This window comes from Malus sylvestris, chromosome 6 (genome assembly GCF_916048215.2).
Source record: "Malus sylvestris chromosome 6, drMalSylv7.2, whole genome shotgun sequence".
In the NCBI taxonomy this organism is placed as follows: Eukaryota; Viridiplantae; Streptophyta; class Magnoliopsida; order Rosales; family Rosaceae; genus Malus; species Malus sylvestris.
In genome coordinates this window covers 26040467-26064556 of record NC_062265.1, presented here as the reverse complement: position 1 = coordinate 26064556, position 24090 = coordinate 26040467, and the positions used below count along the sequence as shown (strand labels likewise).

The following is a 24090-nucleotide window of genomic DNA, read 5'->3' as shown; positions in this document are numbered from 1 at the left end:
GCCAAAACAAAAGAGTGGCTCATGATTGGAAGAGCAAAGTCACGTTTTAGTTTGAAGTCGGAACCGTCCACCGCTCAATTGCCCAATACGTTAAGGAAATTGGAATGAGAATCCTCACGATTCTCTTTGTGAGGATCCAGTTTCAAATCATGTTTATTTATCATATATCGTGCGATCAATTTTTATCAAATATTATTAATATTTAATTTTAAATAAATATATTTAAAATGATTTATGACCTCACGATGTACGATAAACGCATACAATTTGAAGATTTCCATTCAGAATCCTTACAAAGAAGATCATCACAAAGAAGATCTAGAGAAGATCCTCATTCAGGAAATTGGGTGAGGACAGAACAGAACCACGTTTGACAAGTCCCCAAAGTACCATTTTTTCGCTTGCTTCCCATTTTTTTGCAAAAACGTAGAAAAGTAATTAGGTTTCAAGTTTAAACCTTGATGAGAGAAAGACGGCAAGGAAAGGAAAGGAAGGAGAGGGGTGGACGAAAGGTATGAGTAGAATGGGCCGACACGTCAACCTTTGCTCTTTGTGCACGTTGCTACTGTTGCTTTTTCTCCTCCTCCTACAACTCTTTCTTTTGTCCGGATTAAAGAAAACAACTACGGTTTTTTATCTTTCTTTCTCACAGATTCGGGCGGCTGACTGGCAGATACATACCGGAGAAAGGAATGCTCGTGTATTTTAAATCAATCGTGCACTATTATGTAGCATTTTTAATTTTAAAATGCAAGATTAACTGTCTGTTTGCCAACAGGATCCTCTTCGGATTCTTTTGTTGAGGATTCTAGGAATCTGTGAATCATGTTCGTTCATCATATATCGTGAGTTCAGTTTTTGTCAAGTACTGTTTATATTTAATTTTAATTAAAAATATTTAAAATAATTTTTTATCGCATGATGTACGATAAACGAACACGATTCAAGAATCTCTAGTATCCTCACAAAAGGATCCGCCAATCTGGATTCGTTTGTTTGACTATGAAACCGTCATGGAGTACTATCCACATGTCCATATATGGGTAGATGATGAGCTTTATGTTTTAGGATATAGTATTTAGTTAGGGTTGTACTATCCACACAATTTTTTACTTCTTACACATCTCTTGTTGATTTATATCTATTAATCTTCTTTAATTCACCCGATCCGACGGCCGGAAATTATAAGGATGTGAGAAGTAAAAAAAAAAGATGTGTGAATATCACTCCTTCAGTTAACAAAATAAATTAGAATACAAGTTGATATCCACCACTTACGTGACGGTGTTACAATCACAACCAAAAATCTCTCGTTTCAACTGGCATGTGTTGAGGTCAGTCTGTATAAGGACAAACACTTGCCCAACTCTCCTTTCCAGCATGTTACGAAGGTTGGTTCTTGTATTTCATACACTAGGACCTGCTAAATACCAATTTCATCCCTCAAAGAATGCAGATTTTGTTGAGTTGGGTAAGGGTTGAATTGGAAATGTCATGGGATTAAGTTTGCCAAACTTCCCTTCCATCATATAAAAGTTTGGTTTGTACATATATTTTTGTTACATATCAATTTTGAGCCCTAAAAAATGCAGCCCTGCTGCTTTTATAATCCAGCTGACTTTCCAGGGCCTGAAACACAAAAGACATGAAACTAAAGTTACTAGCAGGCCAGCAGCAAATTGATCAAGGTAAAAAATGCTAGAGGATAGATGTCGTTACCAATTTGGAGGATACCGAGTTGGCGAGTTTCTGTTTTTATTTCCTCCAAAGACATGACACACCAAATCTACTTCTCGCCTTGTCAGTGAGATCAACGGTTTAAGCAGGAGGATGGGACAGTGCATGTCTTAATGATATATGCACGGCAAGATTTCTATCTTGCATAAATAAGCAGCTGCGGTGCTTAACTCTTTCTGCTCCGGGTGATTGCATTTCACTCCAAATGGAGATTCAACTGCTCTCGGATGAGTCTACTTGGCTCCAAAGTATCTTGGCGTAAGCCTTCTCCTCTTCCTTCTCTTCTGCAACATAATCATCCGCCTCAACTACTTCATCTTCGTCTGGAGTCTCTTCCATAATTTCCTCGATTGTAGCTGCTTCTAAAAGTTTTTGTCTCTCTTGTTCAGTAAGTTCGGCTAATGCCTCCCTCATAGCCTTCCCTGTTGCTGGCCTGTCTCCTCGCCTGTATTTTGGAGCAGGCACAATGAATGGCAAAACAATATTATCCAATTTTGCGCTATTTTTGTTGGCGCTACCATCTGTGTCTGTTGGGGGAAAGGTGAAAATGATCCCAAGTTCATAGTTGCAAATATGAAGCATCTGACCCAAAGTAGAGTTGGCTTTCCCTAGTCCGTTCATGTTTAAACCAAATGGACCATTGATTGGTCGTCCCCAGGCCGCTGCACTGAAATTATGGGAACCACAATAAACCCAACCAAATGAAGATCCGTCTGTCTTTGAGTGGAAGCGTCTCCGTGCCACCTGCATATATTAGAAATGTAATGCAGATAAGATGCTACAATATTATCCATATGGCAGTGTAAGTGTAAGACAAGATGCCAGATGCCTCTTGCGATAAATTCATACCTTGCTGTGCATTGGATGTCCTACTCTATCGTAGGGGTGAGGAATTGCATCATGAAGTATGTCTATAGTCCTCAGCCTTTGCCATGTTTTCTAAGGAAATAAAAAAATTGTACATTGTCAACAAATAGTAAGATGTAAGGGCTAAACCCTATCACTGAAAAAGAAAAAATTCCTAACCATCAGTTACGGATTCACAATAACTTTTTAAACTTGAATACAAATAGTGCTAAACCAATGCAGATAATAATCCGGAAATATAAGATAAAACCGATATTGCAAGAAGCTGAAAGATCACATACCTCAGAGAAGCAAAGAATGCGTTTTGAAGGAAAGATTCCATTGCATGCATTCTTCACTCTTTTTATGGTAGGAAAAACAATTTTAATGGATGGACTTTTTGATTCTTGACTAGCACTCCAACAGCCCCACTGTTAAGAGTATAGAGAACTCCAGAGGTAAATGAATAAACATGACATAAACTCTTCAAGAATTTCTGTAAAAGGACAGAGTGTCTAATTACCTCTGGATCGGACTCTTCAGACTCGAATTCCAATGATTTCTTTCCTGCAGCTACTGAAAATGCAGCTAAAAATTTGGCATTGATTGACCCAATTGAGGATGCGCCTTAAAAAAAATCCAACTGAATAATCAGAACGTGTCTTTGGAGTTTCTCTTTTCGTTAATGATATATATATTCCAAATTCTAAAATAGATTAAGATTGTTCAAGATAAGATAAGATACACTCACCATAAACAAAATCAGAGTCAAGTGATTCGGGCCAATTATACTGACCTAAAACCTGATAAAGAGAAAATACTGCATAAGATACTGCAACAACAACATAAACTAGGAAGCACTGAACAGCATCAGTTGCATATAAACATTTAATCATGGAAGTATAAACTGAAATTTGACAACTAAGAATATCGGAGCTATTACCTCCTGCAGTCGCCAGAGGCCTGTACACCTTTGAACGGCACCAATCAGAGAGCATAATGCAAAAATATGTTGAGATTCCATGATATTTGATATATCCTCAAACTTGGGTCCCTGCAAAAAGCAGCATTATGTTTATCATAAATGCACATTCCAAATCGAAGTCTTCGTGCTAGCATTTAGAGTAAGCTCCAGTTCATGACTCCACAAAGCATATCAATAATGCAGAATAGAATACCTGTGACACATGCAGTATCAGTTGCACTTTCTTGCTGTTTCCTCCTCCTAAAGCTGCTGCAAGAGCTTCTTTAGGACAGATATAACCAGAGAAGCTGAAGAGTCCAATATCCCACAGTGGAGAGACCCATTTTGCAACATTTCTAGGCAAGAAGCCAAGTTGAACAGAGTCTGCTACAACAAACAAAGAAGTTACTCTACTTAGGTAACCGACAGCATCAAGGGTCACAACTTAACCACATTCACACATTTAGAGGATTCAAGATAGACAAATAGAACAATCATCCTGCATGCAATAAAAGAGAAACAATCCCCATTCATACAATTTTATAATTATATTATGCAAACAACACCTGATACCAAAAGTACATAAAAATAAATTTATAAGTGACTGTTTTTTTAAAAGCAATGTGAATTTACCTCCCTCATTGGAGTCAGGAACAACAATATTCACTGCATTTGCATCTGCAGGAACATTTGTGTTTCTTGTTAAAACAATTGATAAAGCTTTTGCATGTTCACATGATTTCCTCAGAAATGAAGCCAATTTCTTAAGCTTTGCACCATTTGAGTCTTTTGCATTGCGAAAGAGGTAGCTTAGACCAACTACAGATGCTTCAACAGATCCAAGGAATTTTGCACCAGATGACGCACCATGATCAGCCTGACATAAAAATTAGTAACAGAATTAGAAACGTAGTTTGACCAAGCAGCCACTGAAAAAAAACATCTGAAGTCTTCCCTATTGATACTGATAAAATGCAACCACCAAAATTGAGCTAAATCCTATTTAGGACTTTTTTGTATGTTTGAAAAGTGGGCATTTAATGAATTCCCTGCCCATACGGTAAAATAAATTATGAAAAACTCATTATTTGGACATAGGCAAAATGAAAATCACAGAAACGAGCTTGCACTCACTTTTGGGGGGGGGGGGGGGAGGTGGAAGTTTGACTTACAAGAAAAACACTGAAACATATTACTACCTAATGCCATGGATCAACTGAGTTTCTGGGTCACATTCAAAGAGAATAATTCAATAAAAAGACAAATGTCTATAGTTCTGGATAAGAAAATGCCAAGGTGGTGTTGACATTTGGAGATCAGCTTTCCTATTCAAAAAATAATAATAATAATAATATATGTATAGATGTTGGACTGCACACATCACAAATGAAAGCACTTACAAGCCCGAAGTGCCTGGAATCCAACATAAAGGGAGTTTTATAAGAATGAACTCCAGGAACAGAAGCAACTAAATGTCCAGTTGCACCTCCAAAATCATATTTTGTCAAGTCAACAATCCACTGGGCCTGACTAGGTACATCAGTCAGTAGCATTGCCATAAATCCAGCCAGCTGAGAAGCAAAATCTGTTTTTGAGTCTTGATTCGTTTCCCCATCGTGGAATTGAGTAAAAAGGGAAGTATAATCAGGTGCGCTTCTACAAGGGAAATCTTGCCACCAGACAGTATTGGTCACTGCATTCCACTGCTAAGTTATAAGAAGCAATTAGTAATCTGTGCTGAAAATGACATGGCAGAAATTGTGACAGAATGTTCAATTAATAAACATAAGAGTTTGCATTTATCCATCATCGATAGGCTTTCTTATAATTGAGACACAAAAATTTGCACATTCCATAAAATTTTCCAGACATTTCTTTATTAATAAAAATCAAAGCATACATGCATTCCAAGTTGCAATTACATTATTCCCAAAGTTCTTAAATAAATTAGAAGTGACCTTTTGCAAATAGGAAATGTAATTAACATCAAAATAATAGAATATAAATAACAGGACTTCAAACTGCACAAGCACCTGTGTTGACACTAAATTTGCAGAGGTAATGATGACACGAATACTATCATCTCTTTTCAGGACCAACAATTTTGGATGATGGCAAGCAATTCCATGTCTCTTGCGGTCATTACCAAAAGCTATGGCCTCGGGAAACGGGGGATACCTATTATTATGAAAACCATAAAAATGAATATTGTTAAATAAAAATAAAGGTCTTGTGCACAATATAAGTGCCCCATTAACGAACGAGATATATGACAAATTACTCACACTAAAACTAACTTCGGAAAATCTGGATAAGGTGAAGATGTTCTTTTATTAGGGCTTGAACTCCAACATCTTTCAGTATTATGACAAGCAACTGTAACTGGCAGATGGCTAGGAATCTCACAGGATGACAAAAACCTACCCATACACCACCATTAGACAGTTAGGATTGAAAAGAGTACTTGAGGTGAAACATATGAGTGAAATATATAATATAATAAAAAGGAGAAGCCAAATGGAATGAGAAACTACTAGGGCGATGCATAAACAATTCATAGGTAGGCATGCCAACAACAAAGTATGAAAAAACATATGGTTAACCTACCACAAAATGTCACTTGTAAATGTTGCAATAAACATCTGTGAAATACTTTGCACAGGATAAAGAAGCTCGGGCAAGGAAATAACGGAATCTTGACTTGAAGTTGAAGAGTTGTGGCCCATAAAAGAAAGGCGATTCAAGTAAAAGTTCTTGCCAGGTTGTGAAGCAACATTTCTGCACCGGGTTTTGTTCTTGACAATACCATCACAATTAGGAGGGTCTTCCCTACCCGTAAAATTGAAAGATGATGTCTCAAGATTCCCATCAGCAACAGCAGTCTCAGAGGGAACTTGAGCATTGTCTTGTTTATGTAAGATGACACCATTTGGTTCTGAAGCCACTACATTTTCACTCTGATGCATGACTGAAGTGAACTGCATTTTATTTTTCACATCGCAATCTCTGTGTGAGGTTTGACACAACAATGATTTTTCCCCGTTAAGCGGAAGCCTATCAGTATCGAGACCTGGAGATTCTCCTATATCATTACTTCGTATAAATCCATTCTCAAAAGAATATCTACAACATTTTCGAATATACGATATAGGGTCATTGCTAAGCAAAATGTGCCTGCACTCACTTAAGAGAAAGTTTGCTCTTCCAACGATTGAAGACGGAGAACCCTCAGCCCGGGAAGCAAAAACCCTCTTACGTCCCCATGGACATGATACACATAAAGGTTTAACGGGTCCTTGGGGGTTATCAAAACTCTGTACAATTTGGTCCTCACAAACAATCTTATTAACAACAAATCCAATCCGAATCGGATTACAACAATTCTCAGTTGAGCAACCGAGTGAGACCCGGTCTCCATCCGACAACTCCACCGCCACACCTTCCCTAACCCTAATCCCATTCACAAAAACCCCATTCAAAGAAACCCTAACATTACAACACTCTTCCAATTCCAATCGATTCCTAAATTGAGGAACCGAAATCAATGCGCCGTCAATAACATACAGTTTCCGATCAAAAGAATTATAAATAATCTGGCAATGTTTCTTACCCACACGGCGATCGGCGAAGACGAAATGACAACCACGATTGCTCCGCCCGATCGTGTATGGGCGATCCGGTTGGAGACAAATTGAATCGACCGGAGAACCGGTTTCCGGACACGTGAGAGGGACGTCGAGCTGCTTCACGTGGACCGAAACCGCCGTACTCGCTTCGCTTCTCGGCGGTCTCGGTCGCTTGCGGTGAATAGGGCACCGTTTCACTTCTCCTCCGTAATCGGATGACAAATCTGCCATAGCAAGAATATCAATGGAAATAAATCTGGAAAATTGGAAAAAATCAGAGTCGCTGGAGTGGATTGGAGTTTGGAGAGGACGAAGAGGATTGAAGAATCGTTTGTCTTCCGCTGTTCATTTCCCTCCAAAATTTGTTTTTCTTATTTTAACGCGGCGACGCCCTTACCCACACTGGACATGGATAACGGAACTGGATCTCAGGTTAGAAGTTTACACTCGGCCCATTAATTGGTGGTTCTTTTTTGTTCAAAGGTACAAGAAGTGTCCCAATTACAATATTAAGCACAGAAAAATGGACCCACCAAACCGCAAATTAAAGTGGTTTAGTAGTAAATGGTGGATTGTGAGGCTTCGTTTTAACTAAAAATTGGAGGACTCAGATTCAAAACCCACCGTTGGTGTAGAAAGGGAGGCTGAAATGCCTCTATGAGTCTTTTTGGCCCCCGAAAATAGTGGATAACCGTGACTTACCACTAATTGTCTCCTTTTTTTTAAAGAAAAAAAAATTAAATAGCCTCGAGGTTTTTTTTTAATTTTTTTATTTTTATCAAACGGAAATGGTGGATAATCGTGGCTTGTTACCAATTGTTCTATTTTTTTTAAAGAAAAAAAATTAAATAGCCCCGAGGTTTTTATTATTATTTTTTTTTTTTATCAAATGATAGATTATGTTAGATTAGCCACCGACGGGGTTTGAACCCATCCTGTCATGGGGGCTTAACACATTTCCATCACTGTGGTAAATGGCCACTTGCAATCCAGGTGTATTCAATTAAGAATTTATTTTGAATAGTTTTTAAAAGTTGAGGAATTTGTGGGAATTAGAGGGGTTTTGTAGTGCAACTTAAGCATTCACAAATATCTTATCTCCCCTGAGATTTCAAATGAATTGAATCAAAAAATTTTATGGAATCTCTACAAATCAATTAAACTCTATAGATTTATAAATCCATTAAAATTACCCAAATTCTCAATTGAATACACCTTAGTATAGAGAATGTTAGATGGGTTGGCGTAGAGAATTTTGTTTGTTCTACAATTGATTTGGTTAATGGCAATGTTGATGTCTAAAAGGTATTTACTTCTCTCTCTTTGAGAGTTGTTCTCACTGTGTGTGACGGTCATTAGTTTCAGGTCTTGCGTTCCGGCCGTCGGCCCTAGCTATGGTCAGGGTTGGTGGCAGCCTTTCTCTTCTTCTTTATGTTTTCTTTTCCCTTCTCTACCTTCTTTCCTCATATGTTTTCTCCCCTGCTCTCCTTCCTCAACAGCAAGGTCCTTTCACCCTACAAATCGTTGATCCAACTAGTTTTTGTCCTCAGATCCACCATCCTATCTTCTTTCCTCTCTGTTACCTATCCATATTCTGTTTGATCAACATAATTTGGCTCTATCCTTCATCAATTTCTTTTCAATCCCGGCCTGCAACTACTTTTGACCGCCTTCTGTTGCGGTTCATTGCGAAGGTGTGTAGAGTTATGGTGTTCACACCGACTCGAGTGTTCGCACCACCTCATTCTCACGATCTGCCTTTGTTGGCGGTATTGTTGGTAGGACTTCCACTGGCTTCCTTCCTTGATGGAGGCTGGAGTCTTCATTCCTTGCATATATGATGGAGGCTGGAGCCTGAAGCCTGGAGCCTGGAGCCTGGAGCCTGGACTTTTTTAGCTGGTTTGATAATGTTGGTATGATTGATATGGGTTTTATGGGCAGTAAGTACACTTAGGTCACAAGAGGTATTTCAGTGAGGTTATTAAGCAGCGTATTGACAAGGCTATTTGTAATCCTTCTTGGAGAGTTGTTTTTCCTGATACTTTCGTGAAGCATTTACCCAAGCTTAGCTCTGATCACAATTCTTTATTAATCAGTTTGTTATTAAACAAAGTTTCTTGAGCTACTCTCAAACCTTTTGGATTTGAGGCCATGTTGCTGCAACATGAGAGTTTCGAAGAACATGTGCATCCTAATTGGTATACCAATAACCATGATATTGCTTTCAAACTCAATGCGTTTAAAGAGGTTCTTCAAAAGTGGAATTAGGAGATCTTTGGGAATTTTTTTTCATAAGAACTTTATTTTTTTTTATCAAATCCAAGGTATCCAAAAAGCTTTGAATGTGAAGCTTTCTCATTGATTTAGAAGATAAGTTGTTCCAAGATTATTAATCTTAAATGATCAGGAAGCATGTTTTTGTAAAAAAATAAATAAAAATTCAGAGTTTCTAAGCTTAAAGACGGCATAGAAACACCAAATTCTTTCATATGTTTACTCTTATTAGAAGGAGGAAAAACAGGTTGGAAGGACTTGAAGATGGTTCTGGTGTTTGGAAGGAGGGTCAACAGGATCTGAAAGCTGTGGTGGTTAATTATTTCAAAGATTTGTTCACTGATAGAAGTTAGAGATCGTAATGCCTAAGTTTTTGTTTTTCCACCCCCGTTTTTGGAGGAAGAAGTTAGAGATCTTAATGCTCAAGTTGTTAAAGTTTAGAGATCGTAGTGCTAACGGCGTTATCACTTATGTTCAATATTTTTTTTAGCATAGCAAAATTCCTCTTGGTATAAATGAAACGCTTAGCACTTTATTACCTAAAGTTCCTAATCCAATTTTTATGACTCAAATTAGGCCCACCAGTTTATGTACTACATACAATGTATAAACTAGTTGCCAAACTTCTGGTTTGCAAGTTGCAGCCTATAATGGAGAAAATTATTAGCCCAAATTAATTTAATTTTGTTTCTGGTGCTTTAGCTCAGGAAGTTTTACATAAATTTAAGCTTGCTAGAGGAAAAAATGGCTTCTTGGCTTGAAAATTTGATTTGTCTAATGCTTATAACACATTATCGTGGGGTTTTGTTGCTTATATTTTTTTGAAATTGGTATTAATGGAAGTTTACTCTAGCTCATCTTAAGTTGTATAAATTCTGTCAATTTCAGAGCTATTGTTAATGGTGAACTTACTGATGCGTTTCAACCAGGTTGTGATATAAGACAGGGACATCCTCTTTCTCCTTACCTTTTTGTTATTTGTATGAAGAAGCTAAGTCATTTGATTACCCATGAAGTTAATAATAAAAATGGAAACCTGCCAGAAGTCTTAAGAAGAGGTCTTGCTATTTCCCACCTATTTTTTGCAGATTATCTTCTTGTTTTTACTAAAGGTACTATTTCACCGGCAAAGATTGTCAAGTCGTGCATTGCTAAGTTCTGTGCTTTTTCCGGTGAATTAATAAATTTTGATAAGTCGTAGTTTTTTGTTTCTTTGAATACTAGGAGAAGAGTGGCTCGTAAAATCAGCAAGATATGCCGCTCAAATGTAGCTATCTCGCTTGGGACATATCTTGGAGTTCCTTTATTGCATAAAAGGGTTAATAGTGCAACTTATCAATATGTGGTGGATAAAGTTTAGATAAAGTTGTCTCCTTGTATTAGGAAAATGCTTTCTATGGCAAGTAGACTTACTTTAATTAAGTTTGTTACTTAATCTGAAAGTGATAAAAAAGCCTAATTTGACTTAAAGTGATCAAAAAGCCTAATTTGAAAGTGATAAAAAGCTTAATCTGAAAGTGAAAAAAAAAATCTCTTGATTTGGTTACCATGGATAAGATTTGTAGTGCATTATTGAGGAACTAAGTTGTATAGGGCAATGAAAACTTTGGATAACATATTAATATATAATTTAATTAACCGATTTTTTCTTAATTATTGGTTTATTAATAGTTTCTAATTGAAGTTAAATTTTGATTAATTTAAATGATATAGCTGTCCACATCAGATACAATTTGATATGGTATACAATTGTAGTACAAAAACGTAGTAATAATAGCATTATTGAAAAAATAATTGTTATTTCTAAATTTTAAAGACGATGATAAAAAAAAATAGCAACAATCTTTTGAAAAAATAAAATAGAAAACAATCATATGATCGACCACAAACACCACCATGTCATAAGACCACTACCACCCCCATCCTATCACTTTATCACTAGTAACTAGAGGTGGCAAATTAATCATTGGGCTGTTAATGAGTATCGCTTAAGATTCGTTTAATTTGATATCATTATATAATAGATGTGAGATTGGTAGTGATGATAATAGTATAAAATTAAATTAAATAAGTCTTAATGGATACCTATGAACAACTTAATAAATTGATTTATCACCTCTACTAGCAACTCCACCGTACCAACACCATCACCCTTAACACCTTCACTAACCGATCAGCCACGATCACCCTTGGACAAACAACAAAAGACTTGTCGAACTTTTTTTATTTTTATTTTTTATTTGAGTGATTACGTTAATAAGTTACATGTTAGATTAGTCATCGATTGGATTTGAACTTACGCAGTTCATGTAAGCGCAAAACACTTTTTCACCAATGTGGTAAAGGGGCACTTGCCTCTTGAACTTTAATTAGAATAATATTAAGTCAAATCATTATGGAATTCTCTGCTAAAAATTAATTATGATTATATACACTTGTAATATTAAAATTCCTAATCTGGTAACGTTACCTGCATCTCTCTCATACTGGGGTGCATATACCGCCAAACCTCCTCTCCACGTAACGTAATTTAGTATAATTGATATGGTCGGCAGATCCAGCCATGCATGTACCAAATTAAACTATGCAGCAGATCAAAGTCCATTTTATCACACAAACTTTATTTATTTATCAAACCATGCATCATACTGCATGCAGTTTTTACATAAAGTCACTTTCCGAACGCAGAAAAGAGAACAAAACAAAAGAACTGCATAACACAAATTAAACAAACAGATCCCATCCGAAGTCTTCTCGCAGGACCATCCGATCGGACAATGACCTTGTGAGGGATGATATCACACACTTCTTTACAGTGAAAAGCCAAATGGGCCAGGGGGCAAGACTTTCCATCACATCTTACATATATCTCCCGCCCTTCCCTTTATTCTTATCAAACTTGTCTTAAGCTATCTAATCACGTCATATCATATCGTATAGACCATGCAAGGGACTAAGCATACTTAAGGTAATATGTTTTGCAATCGTTTTCGTATGCTATGTTATCATATTGTTATTCCCTTTTATAATAAAGAAAATTAATAAGATTTTCATCTTATCAATAATCTAGATTAATAACTAAATAACATAACACGAAAAACTGCATGACAATAGATTATTGTCCTACGTATTCGTGCCCTTTTATAGCTCTAGCGACGGAAGCTCCTGGCCTCGCGCACAGGTGCATCCACCTCATCTTCCCGGAGCTTCACAGTTGTGTAGGTGGCCGCCCCGGCGAGAGCTCCAAGGGTAGGAGCCACTAGGTATATCCACAACTTCGTGTAGTTTCCGGCGGCGACAGCGGGACCTAGAGTGCGCACCGGGTTCATTGAACCACCGCTAGATGGCCTGCCAACGCCAAAACAAAACCCTAATTTTCAGTACTACATTCCGCTTGGAATCTTTTATCTTTAGACTTGGGGTGTAGGAGGGAAATGCTAAGATGATAACAAAAACAACACACCACCATCGAGTTTTTCCCTTTCAATTATGTGGCGTTATGCCAACATGAGGATGATGAGTGTGCATGAAACTGTTTTGATTGCTGTGGGAGCTACCAACTTGCCCACCCTCCAACCCAACAAAAACAAACAAATGACAAGCTTAACTTTGTTTGTATCAGGGATATGTTTATACGTTAGCTATATGATTTCCATTATTATTATGTAGGGATGAGTCACTTTTTGTAGTACATTGTGATAAGTCTATATTTATTTGTCGACCATTTTATTTGTTTTGAACAAATACCCATTGTAATTGGGAAACATAATAATTAAATTAAGACAAAAAATTTAAGCATCAACAAGGGTTTCTTTAGTTTTCTTTTTCTTTTTCTTTTTCAGCTAGTCAATGATGGGAAAACTTTGTTTTCTTATAGGGTGCTAATTTAACGATACTCGAGCATAAATGAGACTACTCCAAATAATTTTTTAGACAATACGATAGTTTAAACCACTTCAATTTACGAAGAAGATATAGTTTGATGCTATAGAGGCAAATACAAAGACAAATTGATCTAACAAACATACACCATTAACTTTATCACGAAAGAAAAGTAATTATGTTGAGCATTATATTGAAAATAAGTAATAACAAAATTTGCAGACTATTATTACAATTTGATAAAAATAAGAAAAAGTCACCTACCCACAATTATATATGAATTCATAGAAAAAATAAATAAAGCAAAAAAAAAAAAGGCTTTAGATTTTGTTAGATTAGCCAACGATGGAGTAGGAGGGAAATGCTTAACATCTTTCCACCACTATAATAAAAGGCCATTTGCAATTTTTTTTCCTTCAGTTTTCGGTTTTATTCTTTTTTTAAATGAGAACATAAAATTAAAACTTAAATTATTTTCAAATAAACCCTAATTATAACTAAATCACAAAGCAGTCCAATAGTAGATAAATAGCATTAAGAAGGATAAAATGAGAGAGAGAGAGAGAGAGAGAGAGAGATGAAGTACTAACCCTGCAATAAGAATGTTTAGCATGACAGTAGCCCCAACTGCTAAACCAGCCAATTCTCCCAACTGCATGTCACCAAATCCCAAGCGCATTAGAAAGACAGAATATATTTGAAATTAGTTAAAAGAATCTGAGATATGAACAATCAAATTTTTGTGAGGTTGATATATTTACATACCGCTCGAGTGTCAGTTGCAACAGCAGTGACAACGAACAACAGATTAAAAGTGATGATGAACTCAAGTCCAAAAGCCTGGCCAGTGCTCACAGTAGGCACCGTGACTCCGCCGGACATGTACGGATGGAAAATCCCTTTGAGAGCAAACGAGGCGCAAATGGAGGCCGAAACCTGAGCTGCGATGTAGGCTGGGACTTGGACCCACGGGAAGTGTCGGAGGGCGGCAAATGCAATGGTGAGAGATGGGTTCAGATGCGCACCAGAGATGTGGCCAGTGGAGAGAATCACGATCATCACGCCAAGCCCTGCGCATGCTGCATTTCCGATCAAGCTCTCTGCTCCGTTGTACTTTTGGTTCACGATTGGTCCAGCACTTGCTGCAAACATCAAGATGAAGGTTCCTACGAACTCAGCTCCAAGCTACATAATGTTGATCAAAATTAGTTATTATCCCACATCAGGAAATTAAAGTTTTGTGTAACGTTATATAACTAACCGCTACGAACTTCTCCACTCATTGTTAATTGGTTTAGACTGATTTCTCTAATTTTATCGGTTGAACGAGTTTTTTCTAAATCGGTATGCTAAAGTGTAAAGGGTTTATTTAACGTGCCTCTCTTAGCATACACATTTTCTTTACTACATTGGAGGAATTTGAACTCTGAACGTAATTCATGTGTTGGATAATGGAATCTTTTTTTTGAAACTTCACAAGATAAAGTACAACTTATATTGCATAATTTCACCTCTAATTGAACAGAGACTTTTTGTGGACAATATAAATGTGATTAGTTATGAACCGCTGATTCAACTCTGAAACCTTCAAAACTTACTCATATCACACGGTCCATCCTCACCACTAAGCTAACCCTAGCGGCTAAAGTGCAAGCATTTTTTAAATGTGTAACGAACAAAGCTTTTGCCCAATGAGATGTTTTTGTTGGGAATACTTTTTAACTTTCTTTGGTAATGCCCACCATCAAAAATGCATTTTCAAATGTTGAAACCTTAAAAAGTTCTCAAAGCACAATGAATGGATCTTAGCTAATAGACGTGCAATAAAGCGTAAAGCACTTGAAAGTGTTTGAGTAGCATTATCGATCGTGTTGAAAAGCCTAGACATGAATTCTTAAGGCATGGTTCTACTAGCATCGTATGCATATTTTCGGGAAAGAAAATAAGTTTGACATTAGGATGATGACAACTAAGAACGACATATGTTATACATATGCAGTTTACTTTTTTCTTCTTTTCCTATTATTTAAAAAGAAATACTGGTAGAAGGTAGACCACATGCCGAATATGAAATTAATTTCTTTTTTTTTTGTTGGATAAATTAACTTCTTCAAAAGTATATCCCTTCGGACTAGCCGTCCTGGATTTATTTTAATCCCAATACTTTATTCAAATTATAGAGGTTTTTTTTTTTTTTTTGGGATAAATTATAGAGGTTTGTTAAGAACCGACCAAGTTGCTTAAGGACAACGGCCAAAAAATAAATCGATTAAAAGGGCGGTTTGCTAAAATATATGTAGAGCAGGTGAAAAGCTTTCGTTTCTAATGTGTATCAATAGGAGTCAAACCCTAACCAATTTGTTTCTTCTATTAAATAATTGAGAGTACGGACAAAATGCTTTTCGCCCGAGCATGTGTTTATTTATTAATTTATAGACAAATTATTATCTTTTTCTAACAAAATAATAATATATCCAGCTTTTTGTATATTTTCAACTTCATGACTGAAACTGTAAATACGTCACCGTTGAAGCACCAACAATAATGCACCAAAGCAGTATCAAAATATTTTCTTTCGATATGAAATTCATTTTGTCAAGTTTTAAACACCAATGGACGTGACAATATTTAAATTGAGACACTAATAATTTTATTTTCATACTATTATTCGTTCAAGTATAACTTAGCAACCGAGTAAATTAAGGTTGACAGGAACTAAATTAGATGGTTTATCGTATTAAAGTGGGGGTTTAATTTTTAATTATATGTACTAAACGAAAAACCGAAAGTAGAGTTCCATTTCAATTGGTTACTCTTTGTTCTATCCCGGACACCAAACGAACCTAAACTCGAATAAACCTCTCAATCATATGACAGCCACAAATGTCAAAAAAATGGTGCATAGTAAAAGGATTTTTTTTTGGTAAAGTGCATAGTAAAAGGATTGGTTATGAGGGATGAAGATTCTTCTCAGATCCTTTTTATATACATCCTAAAGATTCTCACATCATAACCGTTTATAGTTCATTTTGCATACCTTGCGGGTGAGGGAGACAGTCGGAGTAGGGAACTCGTTGAAGCACGTGGGAGATTGACCCCACGCAGTAGCATTCACAGGGAAGCACTTGGTTCGAGGCATTGACTTACGCTCATACGATAGCGAATCCACTCTCGGCCCTGAAAACAGTGGCAGTGGCGTCCCAGGCGTCCCCGGCGCCGACGCAGACGGCGTCACTGGCTCAGTTTCCGCCATTTCAAGCTTCCAAAATCAAGACAAAGAAAAAGGATAAAACAAAAAAGATTTTTTTTTTTTTTTGGTTTTTGAGAATTGGGTTCTGGGAATTAGAGCTCGGAGTTACATAATTTGACGATTTTTATAAAAAAAATTCTACACGAGAATCTTGATAGTGGCCAGAGTGGGGGACGACAATATGGCTATGGATAGTACATACCGAAAATAAAATTTACCTAATTTTTTTTTTTTTTAGGGGTTTTTGGGTTGGGAATTGGGTTTTGGAAGGATAAAAGTTACATATTTCGAAGGTTTTTTTATAATTTTTTTTGTTAAGGGATAGAAGAAATGAAGAAATCCAGAGTACCCACTACAAGGATAGCTCTAGTTTTTCAAACAAAAAGCAATCAAACAAATTTTTTTTTGGTTTTTCTGAGAAAGGGGTTTTGTGGGATGTGATTTAAAGTCTGGTTTACATGCTGGGAATGATTTTTTTTGAGGTTTTGTTTAAGGAAGAATGGTGAAAAAGTAAGGATCCAGGTTCAAAACCGGAGCAACAAAACAGCAGAAAAGTGCAGACGATTTGAAAAGGACTGAAACTGGTCAAAAGAAGAAGAAGGAGGAGGATTGGATTGCACAGTAACAGAGGTGAGCTGAAGAAGAGATAGATATATGACGTAGGGATTGAAGAGAAGGATGTTTTAGATAACTCAGAGGCAGTCAGGCTTAAATGCATAGATGTGTGTGTTTATATATATACAGAAAATCGAGACAGTACAAACTCCAACCTCTCTCTCTCTCTCTCTCTCTCTCTCTCTCTGTGCATTATTTTAAGGAGAAAGTCAATGCCTTCCATTGGGGCACTGCATTTAACAGTTTTCTTGCACTTTTTTTTGCATTATGCAATGATCTAGTCACTGCCGCTGGCCCCCGGTAATGCTCGCGAAGTCCACTTCCTAATCCACCGCGGTATAGCGTGCATGACCTAGCTTTTGGTTTGATAATACAATTATTTCTGCATATTCGTCTTTAATGTACATTGTTTATTTTTGATGTGCTACTAGAAGACTCGATAAATTGACAAATTCTGGCGTGAGTAGTAATTTCTGAGATGAAATTGTTTATTTTCGTTGTGTAAATTTCTATTCATTGGTTCTTATTTGCTTAAATTCATTCAAAATATTATAAATAAATATGAGGGTGCATAAAAAAATAATGTGTGGAAATTATTTTCCTCTTAATAATGATAATTTCCTTTTCAACAATTAGTCCCAATTTTTTCACTTAAGAACTTGTAGTCAAGAGATACTTTGTTCTTGGCATATTAGCACTTGACATAAATTTTAATTTTCGTTTATCAGTGCAACATATTGTTCTTGTGTGAGCTATATAAGAAATCTCTTGCATCAAAAGTTTACTAAACTTTTCATATTTTTATAAGGAGTTGAACTACTCATTACATTGTTAATTGATTTTATGGTAAAATATCAACTTTCTTCAGGTATCAAAACATATTGCTCTGTGTGTGAAGCTTACTAGTCACACATGCTACACGTCACTCAATTTGTGCCCGGTGTGCATCTTCATCCTTGTTCAACTCCTCCATCTTTCTCCTCAGTCTCACTCAATTTCTCCTAAAAAAACACAAATTATTACTAAAATGATAAATCCAATGTCGTTTCTTCATATAAACGTACATGTGTTTATCAATAATTACTAAATGTTGTTCACGTCTTAAGTTTGAAAATTCATCACTGTGAAAAAAGGAAGAGGCATGCGAGGATGCGAAAAAAACTTCCCATATTAAATATTATATGTGCTTGTAAAGCGTTAACAAATGTTGAGAACTTCAACTTGCTTGACCTTAGTTCAAATGTTAAGCAAAATATAAACTTGAACGTCAATAATAAAGAGAATTTTTATTAGCACTTCAAAAATCTCATTTGGCACTCCAAACTTTCTATAATTAGAAAGAAAAATACATTTGTGAAGAGTGTAAAATGAAATTTTTGGAGTGCTAATAATAGTTCCCATGAAAAGATTTTCAATACTTACATGCATGTATCTCATATTTTATATATCTTCACATAAATTATATCGAACCGTCAAATTAAAATTATATTAAATATTTATAAGTATTGTAGCCAATTTTCGAATGTATATGTAATTCGCTGCCGTGTGATCACAGTAAAGATGGCTAATAGAACGTGTGAGCCACATTTCATGCGCGCTTGAATTCATTGACTCTGATGTGGATTGCAATTTTGCAGTTGGACAGGAGGCATCTTTCACCACTCGAGCATAACCAACATGTGAGAGAAGCCGTGAACTGTGAAGCCCTTCATTTTTGGTCCAGTATAATAATCCCACCAGCCACCCAATCATCTACTAAAAATATACCCGTCTTTCAATCTCCAGTGTAATTATTCAACAAAAACCATATAATTACTCTACTTTTATTGAATTATATTAATGTATGTGGCCCAATATTTTTCTCAATATTCAACAGATATGTCCTTCTTACCTCATCATGTTATGTAAGGGTAGACATTTAAGTGAGTGTATTGACCAACCCTTCTACCACAACCGATATTGGTTGGGTTGTAGACTTTTAAATTTTTTGTTTTGGGTAACAATTCAACCACTCGCCAATAGGTGAGTTTAGTTGTTGGGTTAAAGTATTATTAGAAACCGATTAACCTAAATATTAGCAATCTTAAACATAATGTATCTTAGATACACACGCACACACACGCGCGCGCGCGCGCACACATACACATATATATATATATATATATATATATATATATATATAATTTAGTAGATATTAAATACACTTGTTTATCTATACTTTATTAGATACAATTTAAATATTAAGTAAGACGGTAGTGATTTTACAACACTAAATTCACGTGATTCAAGCTTAATATGACATGTATTTTGGATTGTTTGGCACTCATACTCACATTATAAAAGAAAATAAAGTAATCAATCATGTTGTAAATGAATCTCACATTGATGAGAGAGAAGAAGAGAAAAGGGGTTTGAGGAGTTCTATGTGTTGATATTTTCATGTATTGTGTCCTTATTTATACTAACAAGGGAGGGAGAAACTTGATCCAAGTAATACAAGTTGTAAAAGAAAAGATCTTCTAGATCTCATAGAATTCGTACACATAATCTATTAAGAATTTATACAATCACATTCCTAATTTATATGAACTTATTGCAACATCTTTTTTTTTTTTTTTTTGTAAACTATATGTATTACTCAATATCAGTTAAAAAAAGGGAAAAATAATGAAAATGTTTTTAAAACTTTGGGTTTTAAAGAAAATGACAAAATAAAGGGTAAAGTGAATAGTATCAGGATTTACTTTTTAGTGTAAAAATGTGATTTTTCGTTAAAGTAAACAATATCAGGAACTTTTCGTTAAAATTCCCTTTTAAAAAAAAGAAGTCGGAGAGTTTATGAGTTATGACTCTACTTACTCTGTTTGAATCTGCAGCCTACCAACGTGGTGCTTTCCTTCTTTAATTGGTTCAAGATGAGCAGAGGGGTAGGTATCAAATTGTCAACGCATTTAAGCTGTGTTTTTCGGCTGAATTTGTATTTGATAGCAAGTGGAATGTAATGGCAAATCATGGCAACCCTACATACGGCTGTATTCATGTAGACCAATATTGGTAATTGTTGGGCTCACAATATTTTACCAAAAATAGTTCAAAGTGGCATGAATACTTGAATCTTCATGTAGGAAAGTTTATATTTTTTTATTTGCGTATAACATATCTTTATCAACGATCAAAACAATTTATTTTTTTAATCTTTATTTGAAAATCATTTTCACAAAAAATTGTTTGAATTGAAGATCATTTAATCATCAAAACGTATCAAATAAATGATTAAATGATTTCCGATTAAAATAATTTTTATATAGGGTGATCTTCAAATTAGGATTAAGAAATCAAATGGTTCCGGTAATGAAATTTGTACTATCAAGATATGTTATTCATAAGGGAGAATTGAGCTCATCCGCGAAAGGAGGAATGCAAGTATTATCCTTTGGTATCATAGGAAGTTTGGATCAAACACCTAAATCTTGCATATTTTAATTATTGTTTATCGGGAAAGAATTGCACATGTTTTAGATAGGACTTCAAATATGCAGAAATGCGGTATTTCTACTATATACATTGTCGGCTCATTTTTTAACTCCTTAAATTTTTCAAAGCCTACTTATTGTCTAACATTCAACATCCAACATAAATAGGTAGCAAAGTCCAATTGATGCCTTAGTTTGATCCAATAAAAAAGTTTGTCATATCTATAAAGTTCCTAGCTAAGAAATAGTGGGACAATGGAAGTCAACGAACCAAACAATTGAGGAGCCACAAAAATAACCAATAATACGTAAAATGAGAAAAATAATGTGCGAAAATGATTTCTTATCGTGAAATTAGTCTTATAAAACCTTTCATCATGTGCCAACTAGTCAAAATATTAATTTAGTTCATATAACCAATACAGCTCTATATCATAAGTCATATGGCTGTCTCTTAATTTTAAAAAATCTGGCCGCCAAACGTGCTGATGAGTGACTGATATCTCATATATACATTCCAATTTCCAAACCGTGCATCATGTTAATTTATTGGATAATGTTAGGAGACCAAATTTCTAACTCACATTTTATGAACCAAATGAAGTGGATGTTGATGATTGAATTATTACTTAAGTGATGATTAACATGTTTATTTTTTATTGGTTTAAAATTCTGGTCTCCCTAATATAAACAATATTTGGCTACTCAAAGATGAGTGAGAACTCATATTCAAAATTTCTCAAAATTGATCGTTTTCAATTTATAGAACTTCGTGTTTATAATCAGAACCGTTCATATTATAAATCACCCTATAAGATCGCCTATGCAAAAAATCAAATAAAACTAAGGTCGTTTAGTCATCAAACTGTTTAAAAACAAATAAACGGTATTGGTAAAAGCATTACAAACCGTCTATATATTTGCTACAATAGATTGACTAGATAACCTTAGTTTTAATTTATTTTTTGCAAAGATGATCTTTACAGTGTGATTCATAGTATGAACAGTTATGATCATAAGCACAAAGCTCTGTGATTAAAACACTAAGAGTTCTGAGTAGGAGCTCCTACCCATCTTTAAGTAGCCAAGTATTGTTCCCCTAATATTATCCTAATTAATAATGATCTCTCTAACACTTCATACAGATTAATTAACTCTTAATTAATCATAACTATTTGCTCAAGCCCAATTTCTAATTAATTAACAATACATACACTTTTTTAAGAGTACGATGTTCATTCAATAACAAGGTCAAAGAAATAACAATAATACATTAATTATTGGGAATTATTATTAGCACTCCAAAAATCTCATTTGGCACTCCAAACTTTCTATAATTAGAAAGAAAAATACATTTATGAGGAGAGTAGAATGAGATTTTTGGAGTGACAATAACACTTCCCTAATTATTTTATCTCTTTATTACAGATTACACAAAAGCATGGTCAGAACACAATTATATAATGAAAGTGCATAACGCATTATATGGGGCAAAAAGATTACTATAATGATTAACAGTTATCATGTTGATTAATAAGTAATTGTCATTTCTTAATTATATGATTAACATGATGAGATATGTCTCAGTTGCACTTTTTGCTCACAAAACCCTAAGATTCCTGTACCAGGCTTTATATTTATATTGTATTTCAATTAAGAACCTGTTTATATATAGGAATCATAACCAGAGAACAATCAGACAATACTTGATGAGTAAGTTCCTAATTATAATCACTTCCTAATCACCTTCCTAACTATAATCTATTATCTTGATTACCGCGTTAGCTACTTGGTAGCATCAAACAAGTACATACATCTCCACTGTCTATGGCTCCACAGTCTGCATGCACGTGTATAACTGTGCCCTAATTTTGGGACTGAGATTCTCTCTAGATCCCTTCCATATAGATCCTCCAGTTCCTTCAATTCTAGAGCTAGAAAGAGAGCGATCATGGAGAAGAGGGATGAACATGAGAAGCTTAACCACGAATAAGACGGAAGAAGCTTAACCGCAAATAAGATGGAAGAAGATGAACATGAGAAGGTGATGGCGAACAAGGAATTCATTCTTGCGATTAGATTTTCAGTTGAACGAATAAAATTGAAGAATCCAAGGATCCGGGTGGAAGGGATCTAGAGAGAATCCTATTTCCTAGTTTTGATTCTTTATATCCATTAATTTTGTTTGGTTACTCATTGAACCCATTTGAGTTGAGTTTTACACATTGGACTTTAATTCAATTTTTGATATATACTAATCCTAAAATTCAAGTGGTTGAGGAATGTATGGATAATATATATCAACAAATATACATTTATCTACATGCAAACTCATTTATGCGGTAAAAAATCAACTTTTGGTTGCACTGATAAATAAATGAGAAACGAGATTTAAACCCAAAATATGTTAATAATACGGTTATAATATGTATATTTGTTACATTACCATGAATAAACTTTGAATTGGATAGGGGTGAGATCTTTCTAATTTTTCCATCTCTTAGATTCAGTTCCATGGTCTATTCTTAAGTAATATTGTTTCTAACAAGGTCTTGAATATTCATGAATGTTACATCACATGATCAAGCAGCACTTAGACTTTAGACAAGACAAAACATAGTGGAGAACCTTTAGATGCGAAAGTCTCACACAATCAAACTCTTCCTTTCCTGATCCCCATCGGAACCCAGAAACCAGAAACCATACTTGGATCTGCAGGTAGAGATTTTGTTCGACTCCCACTATTCATAGTGTCATCCAAATAAAGAAAAGAAACATACAAAATCCAACTCCCACTTCTTCAAACCAAAAGTGAAGTGACCCTATTGCTGCCGAATTTAATACTAAAAAGGGGAATTTCATAATTTTCATTCACTTGAACTTGTTACGGTGCTATAAGGCAGTTGCCGCATTTATATGCCCCACATTCCCATGAAATCACTTTGGACTTGGATTAGCATAATTATACATATATAATAAGAGGGTACTATGTCAGTACATTTTTTTCCGTGACCAATTTTGTGATATAGAGAAATTCGCACAACCAGCAAATAAGGTTAGATTTTTGTACAACCACCACAAAAATTAAGAGCCAGTAATATAAATCTGCCACACAATAGTAAACGCGACAGATCTAAAATCAGTACAAACTAAAAGACCAAGGTTGCATCAACATGCTGAAGCGAGACATGACAAACCCGCCAAGTACTAAGCATAAACATAACATCACAAAACATTTAGAAAAAAAGTTATAGCATGCGAGGAAGTTGTAGTGGGAGGGTTTGACTTTTTTATAGTGATTCCATTAATAAAAAAGTAAAAGAAAAAAAAGAAACTTCAAACATGAACAAAAAAAGAAGGTAAAGTTTTAATAATTCATGTCGTGTTGAGTAGAAGATACTCAAAAATGATTCTCAAAGTTTT

At 35.3% G+C, this 24090-nt stretch overlaps 2 protein-coding genes across 3 annotated transcripts; both read right to left on the bottom strand.

The window, feature by feature from the left end:
- Positions 1–1478: 1478 nt before the first annotated feature.
- Positions 1479–7621, bottom strand: LOC126626566 (uncharacterized). 2 transcript variants are annotated; one of them, XM_050295930.1, is made up of 13 exons: positions 6155–7621; positions 5833–5967; positions 5581–5725; positions 4948–5250; positions 4181–4424; positions 3762–3934; positions 3527–3637; positions 3335–3386; positions 3107–3210; positions 2886–3014; positions 2587–2676; positions 1720–2481; positions 1479–1629 (listed from the first exon to the last, which is right to left on the bottom strand). In XM_050295930.1, the coding sequence occupies exons 1-12, from the start codon at positions 7402–7404 to the stop codon at positions 1951–1953; spliced, it is 3267 nt and encodes a 1088-aa protein (XP_050151887.1). In that variant the 5' UTR covers positions 7405–7621; the 3' UTR covers positions 1479–1629; positions 1720–1950. The 2 variants fall into 2 exon arrangements, with proteins under 2 accessions (XP_050151887.1, XP_050151888.1); XM_050295931.1 differs by having other exon boundaries at positions 3762–3931.
- A 4430-nt stretch (positions 7622–12051) lies between these two features.
- On the bottom strand, positions 12052–17350 carry LOC126626565 (probable aquaporin NIP5-1). The gene is made up of 4 exons (XM_050295929.1): positions 16367–17350; positions 14095–14514; positions 13920–13981; positions 12052–12795 (listed from the first exon to the last, which is right to left on the bottom strand). Exons 1-4 carry the CDS (start codon positions 16580–16582, stop codon positions 12597–12599), a joined length of 897 nt encoding a protein of 298 aa, XP_050151886.1. The 5' UTR covers positions 16583–17350; the 3' UTR covers positions 12052–12596.
- Positions 17351–24090: the final 6740 nt, after the last annotated feature.

What these genes read in the sequence shown, in the direction of transcription:
- LOC126626566 (XM_050295930.1), bottom strand. Translation starts at nt 7,404, where the DNA reads ATGGCAGATTTGTCATCCGATTACGGAGGAGAAGTGAAACGGTGCCCT. An exon ending in TGACTCTGATTTTGTTTATG is followed by an intron (nt 3,211 to 3,334) that starts GTGAGTGTATCT and finishes ATTTTTTTTAAG; the next exon opens with GCGCATCCTCAATTGGGTCA. An exon ending in GCATTCTTTGCTTCTCTGAG is followed by an intron (nt 2,677 to 2,885) that starts GTATGTGATCTT and finishes TTATTTCCTTAG; the next exon opens with AAAACATGGCAAAGGCTGAG.
- LOC126626565 (XM_050295929.1), bottom strand. Translation starts at nt 16,582, where the DNA reads ATGGCGGAAACTGAGCCAGTGACGCCGTCTGCGTCGGCGCCGGGGACG. An exon ending in CTGTCTCCCTCACCCGCAAG is followed by an intron (nt 14,515 to 16,366) that starts GTATGCAAAATG and finishes AACATTATGTAG; the next exon opens with CTTGGAGCTGAGTTCGTAGG. An exon ending in CTAAACATTCTTATTGCAGG is followed by an intron (nt 12,796 to 13,919) that starts GTTAGTACTTCA and finishes TGGCGTTGGCAG; the next exon opens with GCCATCTAGCGGTGGTTCAA.